We start from the raw sequence: 15,783 nt of genomic DNA on the forward strand, positions 1-15,783 counted from the left end.
ATAGATGGATGGATACAGAGATAGATAGATAGATGATAGATTTCATCCATATAAAAGTTAATCGTGCCATTTGTGACTACATGGATGAAGCTTGAAGACATTATGCTAAGTTAAATTAGTCAGACAGAGAATGACACATTCTGTATGATCACACTTACACGTGGAGTCTAGAAACATCAAATTCACAGAAACAGAGTGTGCAATGGTGGGTTCCAGGGACTGAGGGGCAGGGAAAATGGGGGGCGCATTGTTCAGTGTGTCCAAACTTCCAGTTAGAAGATAGACAAAAAGCTTCCATGGGTCTAATGTAGAGTAAGATGACAATAATTAATATACATATTATATATTGAAAGTTGCTTTATGTTCTTACCATAATTTAGCAGAAGAATGTATTGACTAACTTGAACATGGTAAACATTTCGCATTATATACATGTATCAAGGCATCACATTGTACACCTTAAACGTACATAATGTTATATGTCGATTATCTCTCAATAAATCTGGGGCCAAAAAAAAAGGTATTCCTACAAGACATTCCTATACAGATTTGGCTGGTAATAATTTAACTATGCATGGACATGACTGCAAATCATACAATATGTGATATTAACCCTAAAGATGTTTATGCACAGAGAAGATTTCATACAAGTGTGCATGTGTGTGTGTTGTTGGGAATAATTTCATGTGATTCTGTACACTCATAGAAACAACAGCCATAACAACAGGTGTTAGGACACTGGTGCTAAGTAGAGATCGTGGCATTTTTGAAAAAAATTAAAGGCATTATGGCCAGGGGATAGATCATGAGCAATTTGGGATGTAAAACAAAACAAAACAAAACAAAACAAGAATGGTGAACACTTTTCCTCATTGTGATTGGAACATAAGATCTGTGTTTTCTTTCTATATCTCACAGTTTTTGTACTCCATTTCCCATATGAATGGCTTCCTTTGTGCTTAGTTGATATTTTGCAGTGACACATTTTCATTTGCTTCTTTGTTCCTTTTGTGCACATTCTTTAGATAGATCCTTTGGGTTTACCATGCCCTTACACAAAACACTCTAAAGCCGTAACAGTCTATTGTCAACTGATAACTACTTAAATTCAATCCCATGGACAAGTACACTTTAACGGCTCCACACCACTCCCCACTCTACTGATGTCACAGGTCACATCTGTATGCATTGTGTACCCATGAACATTGATTTATAGTCACACTTGATGCTTTTGTCTTTTGAATCTCACAAAAGAATTGGAAGTGTAGTAGAGGGGTAATGTCAGCCTCCTAGCAGCCTAAGATGTCCCTGTGTTATCTCTCACACCCCTCCAAAACTTGGCATCCATCCACAAACAAATGTGCATTTTTGGGCCCTGTGGGATCCAGCTCCATATGCCAATGGACCCCTGAAGAGTCTTCCCTACACATGCATAGGTGAACATACCTGAGTGTGGCTATGGACTCTATAGTGACCCCTGAACCTGCTCCACCTTTCTTGTCTGTGGTCTCCGAGGTTCTGGGAAAGGGTCTTAGATGATCACACATGGACTGGAGTCTTTGTGGAAGTCCAACTTTCCAAAGAAAGTGAAAACTCTAACTTTAAATGATATCTCCATTCTCCCCATCCTTGTGCATTGTAGCATTATTTACAAGAACCAAAACACCCTATGTGTCTGCAGACAGAAGAATGGGTAAAAAGAAGTGTGGCCTGTATGTACAGTGGAATTCTATGATTAGTCTGTAAGAAAGATGAAAACTTGCCCTTTGCGACAACATGGGTGGATCCTGAGGGCATCAGGATAAGTGAAGTAAGTCAGACAAGTGGGAAATCAAATAGGTATGTCCTGGTGTAGGACATTACAGGGAACACATCGCAAAGCAGAAAACTGCTTTCTGGCTTTGCTGAAAACAGCAGGCAATGCTTTGCTTGTGTGGTTAATGTGTATCTAGGAGTCACTAACTTCCCTTATCTAGTTAACGTATATCTAGGGAGCACTCATCACCCTTATCTAGTTAATATAGACCTAGGGGGCACTCACTTTGCTTATCGATTTAATGTAAATCTAGGGGACACTCAGTTCCCTTATGTAGTTAACATAAGTCTAGTGGGAACACTAAAGTTCACTTATTTAGTTAATATTGATCTAGTGCAACTAGTTAATATAAATCTAGGGGGCACTGCGCTGATTTAGTTGAAATAAATTTAGGGAAACTCACTGTGATTATCTAGTTAATGTAAATCTAGGGGGCACTCAGTTCCCTTATGTAGTTAATGTAAATCCAGGGATCATTCACTTATCCAGTGAATTTTTATATAGTGGGCACTCATTTTACTCACCTAGTTAATGTGAATTTATGGGGCACTCGTTTCACTTATCTAGTTAATGTATATCTAGGGCGCATTCATTTGCTTATCTAGTTAATGTCAGCATAGGGGGAACTCACTTTAATTATCCAGTTAGTGTATGTTTAGGGGGCACTCTCTTTGCTTATCTAGTAAATGCAAATCTCGGGGGCAAGCTATACTTCCCATATCTAGTTAATGTCAATCTAGGGGACACACTCACTTTGCTTATGTAGTGAATGTAAATCTAGGGGCAAGCTACACTTCACCTAGATAGGTAATGTAAATCTAGGGAAACCTCACTTTGCTTATCCAGTATATGTATATCTATGGGCACTCTCTTCCTTATCTAGTTAATATAATTCTAGGGGCACTCACCTCACTTACCTCCTTCATGTATATATAGGGGGCACTCACTTTCCTTATGGAGTTAATGTATATGTAGGTGGCACTCACTTCACTCTTGTAGTTAATATAAATCTAGGGGACAGGTTAAACTTTGCTTATCTAGTTATGTAAATCTAGGGGTCACTAACTTCACTTATCTAGTTATTCATCTAGGGGGCACTCACTTTGCTTCTCTTGTTAACATAAATCTAGAGGGCAGTCACTTTGCCAGTCTAGTTAATGGGTATCTAGGGGGTACTCCACTTTGCTTATTTGGTTAATGTATATCTAGAGGGCACTCACTCAGTTTATGGAGTTAATGTATATGTAGGGGGCAAGCTACACTTCACTTACCTAAGTAATATAAATCTAAGGGGCACTCACCTTGCTTATCCAGTTAATGTAAATTTAGGGGACACTCACTTAGCTTATCTAGTTAATGTAAATCTAGGTGGCACGCTACACTTTACTTATTTAGTCAATATAAATCTAATGGGCACCTGCTTAGCTTATCTGATTTGTGTATATCTGAGGGGGCACTCACTTTATCTAGTTAGTAAATCTAGGGGGCACACTACAGTTCACTTATCTAGTTAATATTTATTACTCTAAGGAGCACTCACTTTGCTTAGCTCATTAATCTAAGTTTCGGGGCCCCTCACTTCTCTGATCTAGTTAATGTGTATCTAGGGGGGCCTCTGTGCACACACAATGAACTTTGGTTTCTTTCCCCTGTTAATCCAGGTCATGTGAACTTAGTTCTTGGTCCACAAGAACATTTGGTGGAGAATTTCTTCCTCCCCTTCACCTTTCTAGGCTCTAGGTTCAGCCACATTCTGCTTGTCAGCTCAGATCCAGCACTATACTTGAAGCCCACATCGCTGTGTGCTGGTGTGTAGACTCCCATCAATTAGTGGGTGTGGCCTGTGGGTGCTAGATCCTCCACAAGACCCATTCTGACTTTATCCTGAAGGTAAACTCACGTTTCCAGCACATGTATGGTGTTAACTGAATAGGTCTGCATCTGTAACATGTGTGTCCAAACAGACAGAAGGGCTGATGTTACTCCACAGTTCACTTAGCATCCTTCTGTAGTTTACTGAGCAGGTGGCCGGGGCACCTGTTTGGCCCTCCTTCCCAAACATTCCTGGACGCATTCTTGCTGGGAACATGCAGTGTGGCTGCACGGGAATTTCAGGAGGTGCTGGGAAAGTATGATTACCTGTTTGCCCTGGAACGTGGAGAATATGTGTACACGTGGCAGTCTAATACTTTGTGTAACCATGTGTCTTTGAGAAAAAGTGCATGCATGGGACACATTGGTACGACTTACAAGACTATCTGCACCAACAAAAGGATTCTAGGTATGAACTGAAGTGAAAATCCTGTTATGTGCTTCATGTGTTTTGCATCTATTGGTGAATTATGGGATAAATTCTTATTCCAAAGTAATTTCTGAAACAGTTACTATTTAGTTCTGAAAAGTTCCTAATCAATTACTATTAAAAAGTTGTATATTTTCAATTCAGAAGAAAATAAACAGACTTTAATATCACTATTATGATTTAAAATATATTCTAGACAACTATAAAAATAGTAAAAAATATTTAGAAAAAGGGTCCCTAACTTTCCACAGGCTCAACTCTGCAGGATTTCTAGAAGGTTCTTGGGAGAACCAAAGTGGAAATCCTAGGCAGACCCTCATCGAAGGATGAACTCACTGAAAAATAGAGAAAAGGAGAAAAGGGGTTCATATTCATCGGGCTCCCTTGGAATGCCAGAGACATCCATAGGCACTTGTGCCTACCTTTTGGAATGATTTCACAGGGGGCTACTTTCAGCCTCATAGTCTCAGTCTCCCACATTCAGAAATTTGCTCTCCAGGAAGGCATAGCTTGCACTGGCTGGGATCGAATCCATGTCCCTTTCCCTGACAGCCCACAGACACCCCAGTGTGGGACAGGCAGTATGGGTGGGTGGTAGCTCTCCATCACCCTGAACCCATATTGGGATCAGGAAATGAGAGGTCACCTGAAGAATGAGACAAAGCTCAGTGTGCAAGAGCACAGTTTTGGGGAAAATTCATGCATTTGTCCCTAAAGGAGCTTGTGGCAACTTCTCTTATTTCTGGAACCAGAAACCTCAGCCCAAGACACAGCTGCTGACTCAGGTCTTCTGCACAGAGTCTTAGGCACCGTTTGGGCTCTTACAGGCTTACAAAAACACATAGAGGCCACAACCATGCAGTTTTCAAGTTTTATTTCAGAGTTCTGCTCAGTGACGCATCAGAGACCTGGTGTCAGGTCCATGATGTGCCTGTGGACCCCTGTGTCTCCCGCAGACCCCTGGAAACGTGGATGTTAGCTGTGCCGCCTCATTACTGTATTTTCACAGATGAGCCACGTGGCTTGTCTATAGTTGTTTAGGGGTCTGGAGGCTGAATTATGCATTGTCTTGATCAACAGTCTCTTCCGTAACTTTCTGTCTGTTGATAGTTCTGACATTTCCGGCAACACCAAAGAGGAATGCAGCAATTAAGACATAGATTCTAGCAAAGATCACTCTGAGATATACCACGGATTCACGACTTTGCCTGACCGCATTCTTCTTGGAGGGGGTCCACTGTCTGTGCTCCCACCAGTGCCTTGTTCAGTGCACCGCGGAGGATCCCAGCCTACGTGGCAATGGCAGTTCCTGTTATTGTTGCATATCCCTCTGTGACTGCATTTCTCCGGGATACAGTCGTAGTTCAGCTGAGCCACACTGCCATTGCAGTAGGTATCCTGACAGAACTTTCCAGGAGCACAGGGGGTACCGGTTCTCACATGACCAATATCGGTTTTTCCTGTGCTACGATGCGAATCCAGCCCAAAACACCAGAACCCTGAGATCTCAGACTGATGAAATCCGACATGCTCTTGCAGCTGAGGGAGATGGGTGACGTTACTACACTGCAGCCTTCCACACTGCATGTCTGTGGGGGAACAGGGTTTAGATTTGAATACCCCTGGGTCTCTTCTGCAGTGTCCATATCGGCTGCCTTTTTGATTTATGGTACAGCAGACATTTTCACCCTTCACAGCATTTCTGCCAAAGATTTCTTGGCAGTGCATAGTGCGGTCAGTGCAGTTTCCATGATAGCAGTAGCCCTCTTCAGTGCACGGGGTCCCATCTTGCATATAGAAGTCATCAGGGCACTCCACGGACACCCCACGGCAGTATTCTGGAAGATCACATATATTTTGGATTGGCCTGCAGAGTGTCCCAGCATCGGAATAGGTGCAGTTTGTACAGCATCTGCCTGTATTACATTTGCTGCCAGGGGTTAGAATACAATCACTCGTACAGCAGGGATTGTTGTAGCACTGCTTGAAGGAGCCACAGTCACACTGCTCACCTGGCTCCACTACATAGTTTCCACAACGATCGTGAGTCAGGCTTTTATTGAAATAGGAAAGTCCTGAGTCAAATATGCACCCACAAAAATTATTCACCACTACATGCTGCATATGAATGAAGGAACAGTTACTGAAAGAATCTGTCATAATAGGGTATTGATTCATAATGCAGGTAGACCTCCTCTGGCATGCACAAAACTTATTGTCATAAAAAATACCAATAGATTTTGCAATTTTTTGGGCTACTAACACAGACAACAATAAAAAATGTCTGCCTAGAGAAGCAAGCGAGATGATGGATTTTGATCCGCATACCGCATATGTGGCTGGCTGAAACTGAAGTTCATGTGGCGCATCTTTGTTCATAAGTAAAGCTGTATGTGGTTGAAAAGCAACAAACAAGTGTCTTTGAAAGTAGATATGAATCGGACTCCCTGGCACCTGAAAATTGTTCAAGACAACTGGGTCTTGCAGATTATAAATGACCATGGAGGAAATATAGTGCCTAACATCAATACCTTGAAGCATTGAGTCAGTCAAACTAACAAGCCTTATGAGGAATCGGGCACATTTTGACACGTTGTTGAACACACTATACATTGTTTTGGAACCGAGAACAAGTCCTTTCAAAATTCCATGATGGGATGAATACAACTTACTAGAGATCCTGGGGGCTGCACTGATATTTGCTTGAGAGAACAGGGGGTTCCTATCCTCCTTATATCCCAGGTTATAAGTAGGTCCCGTTGCATTGGTGTCTGCCACTATCTGAGAAACAACGTGTTCAAACCGTTGGGAATCGCTGAGGGGTCTGATTTCATAGGCAAGGTCATCCAACTTCATGATACCTTCAAGGCCCCCATAGCACGTGTCCATGGTGACCATGGAAAGAGGAATCTCCTCCAGGTAGCTGAGGTAGTAACAGTCTGGAGGGATGAAGGGGTAGTCCATCTGCAAGGCTCCCTGATCATCCTGAGTCATCATCAGCAAATGTCTGGACCAAAAGAGTTTCTTGTGCCTCATGTGGATAACATGGCTCTTGCCCCCAAAATGCAGGCTATAGGACAGCCAGCCAGGCATCTGAACGCCCTTGCCGTGGTGCAACTCCTTCTTGGGAATTACCACCTCAGAAGAGATGTAGTGCCATGAGGGACGACCTTGAGAACCTTGGACAGGAACCAGCAATGCCCAGAGCGCAAACAGCAAGAGGGGTGCCCTCAGGGTGACCTGGCCCTCTGCCAGCCTCATGCCCCTGCTCAGGGACATCTGCCAGTGAGAATGGATAAGTGGAGGATCCTCAGCAAAGCCAGGTCTAGACCATCAGACAGAACAGAGGGCTGTGCCAGGTGGCCAGCACCCTACACCTCGGGGCCACCTGTGGGGTTAGGTAACAGTCACAGGGTGTGGCATTGGGTGACCCTGCTCATCAGTTCACCTGGGGTGGATGTAGGAGAGGCAGGTGAGCCATGGTCAAGAGTGGTCACATGGACAGGGTAGGGACTTGGACCCAGAAACACGGCTCTATTCAACACATTCCATCTTTTCTCCTTCTACTTGGATACAGGATATGCAATTATAACACCCTGAACTTCTCTGCCAATTCCATGTCCTGTGGTACTGCTGGGTCACTTTCTCTGGATGACTGCTTTTCCTCATTATGGAGACCAATGCTTCCTACTTCCATGGGATATGGAGGTAGACTGTCACTTTTACCTTTGTACGTATTGAAAAAACATCGCTTTGTAATTTTACATGTCTTATTCTGGTTGGCTATTAGTTTGCAAGCCATTTGATCCTTTTGGTTGTTGCTTTGAAGCTTCCTCTGAGTTTACTGAGGAAACATTTCCCAGTATTCTGTGTCATGATTGGTGAAGTACAAGGTTGTATTTTAGTTTTTTCTTATGCCATCTGGTGAGAACAGAAGGTACTGCTGAACATGTGTGAGCCCCAGGGGATTTCCCCTCTAATCCCTTATTGTGGTTCTTTCCTGGCCTCTGGCCGTCTTCTCCCATGCCTGTGAGTTTCTCTCCTCAGGTGGAGACAGATGCAGGGGAGTTGAGGTTACCTTGGCAGCTTGCACCATGGAGGCTGCACATGATCGAAAATGGTATCCACCATGGAACTCCCTTGTTTAAGTACCATCTAGTCCTTTAAAATCCCCTAGGTTGGGTAGAAACCTTCAGAGTTGGCTTTTGGAGAAGACTCTGCCTTTTCTCCAGGTGGCTGGCCTCCTAAATAAAGATCAACTTCTTTTCCCACCAAAACTAAAACTTTGAACATTGACCTTCCAGAAATACTCAGCTGAATTTGGGATTTGATAACAATAAAATGGAGAGTGGAATGGCAGTTGCCAGGGGCTGGCGGGAGGGGCAATGAGGAGTAGATCTCAAGGGCTATGATTTTCTGTTATGCAAGATGATTAAGTTCTAGAGGGGTCTCCACAACATTACCCCTGTAATTAACAGTACTGTACTGTATGGTTCAAGTTTTGTGAAGAGTGTTGGTGTCATGTTCAGTGAGATCCTAACACAAAACCAAAGTGGAAGACATGAATTTTGCTTCTCACATGACAGTATGCTGAACTGCATGGACACACTCTCTACTGATAATGTGAAAATAATTTAAAAACATTTACATAGTTTGAATACTAACCCTGAGGATATGTCATTTACAATATCTTCTTCCATTCCATAGGTTGCCTTTTAGTTTTGTTGAATTTTTCCCTCACTGTGCAGAAGCATGCTATTTTGAGGTAGTCCCGATAGTTCATATATGTATGTGTTTAATTTTCTTCTTTTATTTTTAATTTAAATTCATGTCTTCAGTCTTTGAGCTCCACGTTTACAGGAATTTGACTTGTCATGATTAACTTTATGGGTTACCTTGACTGAGTCATGCGTGCCCAGATTCACCACTGTTTCCATGGATGTCTGTGATGTGTTTCCAGAAGAGACTGGCATTTCCTTCCATGGTTCCTGTCTGGGCATCACCCATTCCATTAAGGTTCTGAATAGAATCTGATGCAGAGGGAGGAAGAATTCCCTCATTTTTACTTCCCATGTGCTTGTTTGAACTGGAACAGTGGTCCCCTCTGGCCCTTGTTATGAGAGTTATATCATCGATCTCTACGTTCTGAGACTAGACCCTAGTTCAGAATCAGACATATTACACCACTGGTTTTCCTGGGTCTCCAGCTTGTGACGGTAGATCATGGGACTTCCCAACCTCTTTAGTTATGGAAACCAATGTGCTTTGGGTTCTGTTCCTCAGAAGAATCCAGACTAATACATGGAGATGATTTATCTCTTGTTTAGAGGAATTGAATAAAGCTGTAGCTCATTTAACGTCCTGAGTAGCAAGTGCCAGGAGGGAGTGTCACGTTGTTTGATTGGGACAAGCGCTGGGTGAAGTTAATGGGGAGCTGTGGGATCCTGTGGTCCTGGCTGCACAGGGAGTGCATCTGGGACTCCTCTAATGGCTCAGATGTTGTGCCTCAGAAAATCTGTAATTCACTCATGTTGAGGGACAGGAGGAAGCAATGCAAACAACTGTGTCTTTTCTGCATGTTAGTGCAGTTTTCCTATGACAACAGGTATCTAATTCAGAGAGGTAATAGGTAAGCACAGAATCCTGTGTCCAGAGAGGCTCCCTGGGGAAACTGCTCTGTGGAGAGGAAGCCCCAGACCCTGAATGGAAACCTGTCTGTAACCTCCATCTGCACCTGCTCCTGGCAACACAAAGCAGAATTGTGCATAGTGTGCGCCCCCTGGTGGTGCTGATCCCCTCCTGCAGGGAGGTTTGCCTGTGGGCTCCCAGCGATGTCCCCTCACCCTGTCTCTTGCACAGTAATATGTGGCCGTGTACTCAGTCTTCAGGTTGTTCATGTGCAGATACAGCGTGTTCTTGGCGTTGTCCCTGGAGATGGTGAATCGGCCCTTCACGGAGTCTGCGTAGCTTGTGCTACCTCCACTACTACTAATATACGCGACCCACTGCAGCCCCTTTCCTGGAGCCTGGCGGACCCAGTTCATGCTGGAACTACTGAAGGTGAATACAGAGACTACACCGGTGAGTCTCAGGGATCCCCCCCAGGCTTCACCAGGTCTCCCCCAGACTCCACCAGCTGCACGTCACACTGGACACCTGCAGACGCAAGACATCTTGGTCAGGAAACTGTCACACATCCACTGGTTCTCACTCATATCCACTCACATACTCAGTGTCTCTCGTTCACCATGAATTACCTTTTAAAAATGCAACAAGGTAAACCAAGCCAAGCACATACTCCATGATGAGGTGTCTGTGTTCTGTCCTGATCACAGAATGGGAACACCTGGGACCCCTGGAGCTGGGGCTCCTCTCCCAGCTGCAAGGTCGGGATGGGCTGGTTTTATCAGCACAGAGAGGGCCGTAGTTGCATGTCCTCTTGCATATGTATCACACTGCAGACTTAGATTTGATTCTTTAAAAGTGAATGGCAGGTTTGGGATGCATTTCTACACTAGTTTGTGTCGATAGTGCTGTGACAATATGAATAATTCTTATCAGTGAGCACAGGTATATTTGCGGAACTTGTGCATTTTTACATGTCTTTCATCAACAAAGGTCATTTTCGCTCTACAATTATTTTACATAATTTATAAAGTTTAATCCCAAGTACTTTATTCTGTCCCATTTTCAGTTGTATAATCTTGTTATTTGTTTTGCATATATTTCCATGCTGGTGTGTAGAATCATAGGTGGTTTATTTTTATTTATTTTCTTTGTTCATTGTGCTCATTGTGCATCCTGCACTTTTCCTCATTTTAAAAAAACTGGTTCTAATATTTTTTGTGGTATCTCTAGGGTTTTGTTATGTTTAAGATCATGTCATCTGCAAACAAATAATTGTCCTTCCTCCTTACTGATTTAAATGTCTTTTATATCTTTTTATCGCCAAAGTTTGTGGGTACTTCTTCCAGTTTTAGGAGAAGAATGCCTTTCCCTTCTTTTCTTCTGGGTTTTCACCCGGTGTAAGGATTCAATTGACATAAGACTGATCTAAAGGGGAGAATAAATTTCATTTTGCAAGTGCCTGGGCTTCCTAATAATATGACACCCAGAGAATGAACAAAGCAGGTGGCACTTGTGACTTTCAGACAACAAAACATTGGATTTGGCAAGAGTCAAGGCAAAGGTGTGGTTTTCGGGTATTTAATTAGTCAAGGAGCTAGGTTTGTTTGCACAACCTTCTTGTCCCTGAGTTCCTTATTCTGGTGCTAAGGATGGTTCTCCCCTCCTGGTACAGGGAAGGGAGTTTCCCAAGGGAGATTTATATCCTGCTGTCAAGGGACAAAGGAGGGTCTGAGTGTCCTTGGACTGGCTGTTTCTCCCGTGACTTTCATCCAAATAAGGACTGTGACACGATGACATGGTTTGAGGCGGCATAGTTATTCTTCACGTTATCATGTGGAATACTTCCATTGGGGATGACCATCATTTCCTGGCTACTGATGTGGCAGGAATGGTTTTAGTATTTTATGTTCAATATGCTGTCAGGTGTGGGCTTTCATAGCGGCCATGATCATGTGGAGGTAATTTCCTTCTCGTTTGTAATTGAGTTATTTTAAAGTGATGAAGATGTGTTTTTTGGTCATGAAAAAACTGTGTCTAATGATTTTATGAATAAATTAAGGATGGCTTTGATTCAGTCATTCCCTTTGTTAATGGAGGACATCACATTTTTGCATTTGTGTATGTTGAAGGAAACTTGCATCTCAGGGATGCATCACACTGGATTATCATGTATGATCCTTTCAGTGTGCTGTTGAATTCAGTAGGCTCAGACTTAACCAAGGAATTTTGCATGTATGTGTATCTGAGACACTGGCCTGTAGTTTTCCTTCTTGTGCTGTGTTTCTCTGGCTTTGTTGTGAGAGTAAAGGTGTCTTCATAAAGTGCATGTGGGAGTGGTCTTTTTCATCAGCAATTTGTAATAGTTTGAGAAGTATTGGCATTAATTATTCTTTAAATATTGTAGAATTTTAATAAAGTCTTGTTTTTTTGGAGGGTGAAGGTTTTATATTAAGGATATCTTCTTACTAATTTTTGTTTGGTTCCTTTTGTATTTTTGCATGAAAGAGTCTTTGTGGCTTACATGATGCTCGAAAATGTGTAATTTGTTCTTGGTGATCTAATTGGTGACTTATTAGTATCTAAGATTTTCATTTATGATCCTTTTCATGTCTTCAGTTCAGTTATGTCTCCTTTTTCAGTTCTGATCGCATTTGTTTGAATCTTACCTATTTCCCTAGGCTACCTATGTTTTTAAAATTTCACTTATCTTTCCAAATTCAAATTTTAATGAAGTTGATTTGTTTTCTGTATTTGTGATAGTCTTTTTTCTCTGTTATATCTCTTTATGTTAATTTTATATTTATGTTTTTATCTCAATGAAAGTACCAATGCCTTTTTTTTAAAGGAATCTGAAAAATATACTAATTCATATGTAACCACAAAACACATGGAAGTAAAAAAAAATCATGAAGAGGAGAGAACCTGGAAGAAGGAGAACACTTATTCCTTCTAAATATATTGCAGAGGTACACTAACTCCAACAGTGTACTGCTGGCATGAAATGAGTCATATAGACCAGTGGAGCTCATTACGGAGCCAAGATGTAGAATTGTGCAGATGCAGTCAGCAAATCCTCCGTGAGATTTCCAACAATGCACAGTGGGGAGAGGATTGTGTCTCTTAAACATGGTGTTGACTAGGGGCGCCTGGGTGGCTCAGTCAGCTAAGCATCCAACTTCCCAGTCACATATTGTTGTCATGATTTGTGGGTTTGAGCCCCACATCAGGCTCTGTGCTGACAGCTCAGAGCCTGGATTCTGTGTCTGCCTCTATCCCTGTGCCTCCCCTGATCATGATCTGTCTCTCTCCCTCAAAAATAAAAGAAACATTAAAAAATGGTGTTGATATACACATGCAAAATAATGACATTTGGCCGTAATCTTGCATCATACATATACGTCAACACAAACAAATCTCAAAATGGATTAAAGATTAAGCAGAACAGCTGACCCAAAATGCCTTCGAAGAAAACACACAGGATAAACATCATGACATTCTCTTGACAATGATTTATTTGATCCAAAAGCAAAATCACAGAGAACCATGGCAGACAAGGGGGACTGCATCAAACTAGAAAGGGGGCAAATCAAACAGTAGCAGGGTGAGAAGGCAGTCTATGAAATGGGAGACATTACATTAAAAATATTGAAAAGGAGTTAATATCTAAAATACAGGAGGGACTCCTTAACATCAATAGCAAAAATCACAATTATAATCGTAACAGTAAGCACATCACCTGATTAAAATTTGGGTCAAACATGTAAATATCCATTTCGCTATTAAGGTTGAAAAAATGTCCATCCAGCATATGAATGGTGTTCATCATCACTAATCATCACAGTATTCCACCCCCGATCCACTGAGATATCACCTCACAACTGATAGCAACGCTATTATAAAATAAGGCAAACACAATGAGAACATCTCCAATGTTGCTGAGGATGTGGAGAACAGGCAATCCTAGAATTCACTTGATGGGAGTGCAACATAGTGTAGCCACTATGGAAAACTGTGGTGAAATTACCCACTAAACTGAGTTCCTAATCTGCTCCCATACAGTTGACTTCATGTCCAGCTGAGTGTGAGGAAGGTCTGGGCCTCATGTTCTGTGGAGACGAGGTGCAGAGACAGGTGGATCCAGTGGATGATTCCTTAACTCCTTCAGTAGAATGGACCCCTGGATGACCGTTTTGTAAGACTTGACTCAGTGTGCCTCCCCACTGGTTGTCTCTGGCTTCCTGAACTGGATGGAGAAAAAAAGGAGTGAGGGGTAGAAACTACTCTTTTCTCTCACAGGAACGTGTATATCCTGAGAATCTTGAGAGAAAGTCATGGAGTTGATGAAGACGCTGTGGGGTTTCGACAACCACAAGGGTCTTTACTCATGGTCTCTCTTCATGGGCATCAAAGGAAAACCTTAAGGAAAACAAAAGGAGAGAGGAGCTGCTCAAATATATTAAATTTAGATCACTTGAATGAGTCAGTCTCCTCTGTTTGAAAATCACTTACATCTATTTTAAATGGTGGTCCAGTGGCGCCTGGGTGGCGCAGTCGGTTAAGCGTCCGACTTCAGCCAGGTCACGATCTCGCGGTCCGGGAGTTCGAGCACCGCGTCAGGCTCTGGGCTGATGGCTCAGAGCCTGGAGCCTGTTTCCGATTCTGTGTCTCCCTCTCTCTCTGCCCCTCCCCCTTTCATGCTCTGTCTCTCTCTGTCCCAAAAATAAATAAACGTTGAAAAAAAATTAAAAAAAAATAAAATAAATGGTGGCCCATGTACTTGTGAGGCACAGGTCTGTATATGAGTTGATTTATCCCCAAGCTTGGTCTCTGTCAAGGTCGGCACTACTATATGACTGTTCACTCTAAATGTTAGAAGACATCTGTGTTTGTAAATGGTTTAGGAAACAGTGTGTACTGTTTACTGGTCAGGATGAAGCTTGCAGGGCATGATGAGAATGATGCTTCACAGGAAACCTGACCCTGAAACACTGGTTCCGGATATGAATTCTGAGATCTTGAGTGCCCCCTGGAGACTGTGAACCCCCAGGTTCCCTACGTGGCTCCTGGTGTCCTGTGTGTTCCTGATGACCTGAGTGCCCCCAGGTGAACTGAGTGGCAACTAGTGACCTCAATGCCCCATGGAGACCTGAGCATCCCCCTGGAAGTCTGAGTGCTCCATGCAGAACTAAGCGACCATGGTGTCCTCAGCTCCCCCTGGTAACCTGAGCACCCCAGGAGATCTCAGTTACCCTGCTGTCCTGAATGCCCCCTTGTGACTTTTAGGTAACCTAAGGGCAAATCGCAATTTTTGGGCCGATGCTCAGCTCTCAGAAGTCCTTTGTGGTGTTTGAGCCAGCTCTGTGGCTAGGCCTATCTTATCCTGTTCACCCTTAGAGGCGGTTCTGATTGTGTGGCTGTTAATCCTGGGGGAACCTCCAAGGGTGTGGCCAGCACCTGCTTTATCTCTCTTCCTCTTGCCTAACAAACTGCCTGACTGATGGACATGTGGCTCTTGTGGTCTGGACCCTAGTATGTGATATAGAATATAGGATAGAATGTGAACCATCCACTGCATCCACTCTGCTGGGGTCGGTGGATCCAATTCCACCAGAAATTACTGGTTGAGATGGAGAACCCCAAGATGCTGCTATTGAGGTGCAGAGTGTGCAAGGCATTCACCAGTTGGGCACAACCCCTGCAGCTGCACCTGGGACAGGACCCCTGGGGACAAGGAGACTCAGCCTGGGCCAGTCACCAGCAGTCACAACCATTCCCATCATCCCACATCTGACATCTGAAACCCTCACCTTTGGGACCTCTCACCAGGCACAAGGAAGGCCCTACAGTCTCTTCTGTTTCTCAAATACAGTTCTGACTTCCTCAGGGACTTCAGCCCTATCTGAGGAGAGAGCTGTGGGCTCCCACACCCTGAGATTGGAGTTTACTCTAGATCTTGAGAAGTTTGCCTGTGTGGGAGGTAGCATGTCCTTATAAGTGGACAAAAATTGACTCAGGCTCCCCTGGTCCTTCTAGGTCC

The 15,783-nt window shown here is 43.2% G+C and overlaps 1 protein-coding gene and 1 pseudogene across 1 annotated transcript; both read right to left on the reverse strand.

The window, feature by feature from the left end:
• Window positions 1-5,170: 5,170 nt before the first annotated feature.
• Window positions 5,171-7,549, reverse strand: LOC115508062 (disintegrin and metalloproteinase domain-containing protein 21-like). Its single transcript, XM_030306463.1, is given in 2 exon segments — window positions 5,171-5,327; window positions 5,330-7,549. Coding segments are annotated over 2 exon segments (2,220 nt in total). The 5' UTR covers window positions 7,398-7,549; the 3' UTR covers window positions 5,171-5,175.
• LOC115508072 lies at window positions 7,490-10,460 on the reverse strand (annotated as a pseudogene).
• Window positions 10,461-15,783: the final 5,323 nt, after the last annotated feature.

Source organism: Lynx canadensis, chromosome B3 (genome assembly GCF_007474595.2).
Source record: "Lynx canadensis isolate LIC74 chromosome B3, mLynCan4.pri.v2, whole genome shotgun sequence".
Classification (NCBI taxonomy): domain Eukaryota; kingdom Metazoa; phylum Chordata; class Mammalia; order Carnivora; family Felidae; genus Lynx; species Lynx canadensis.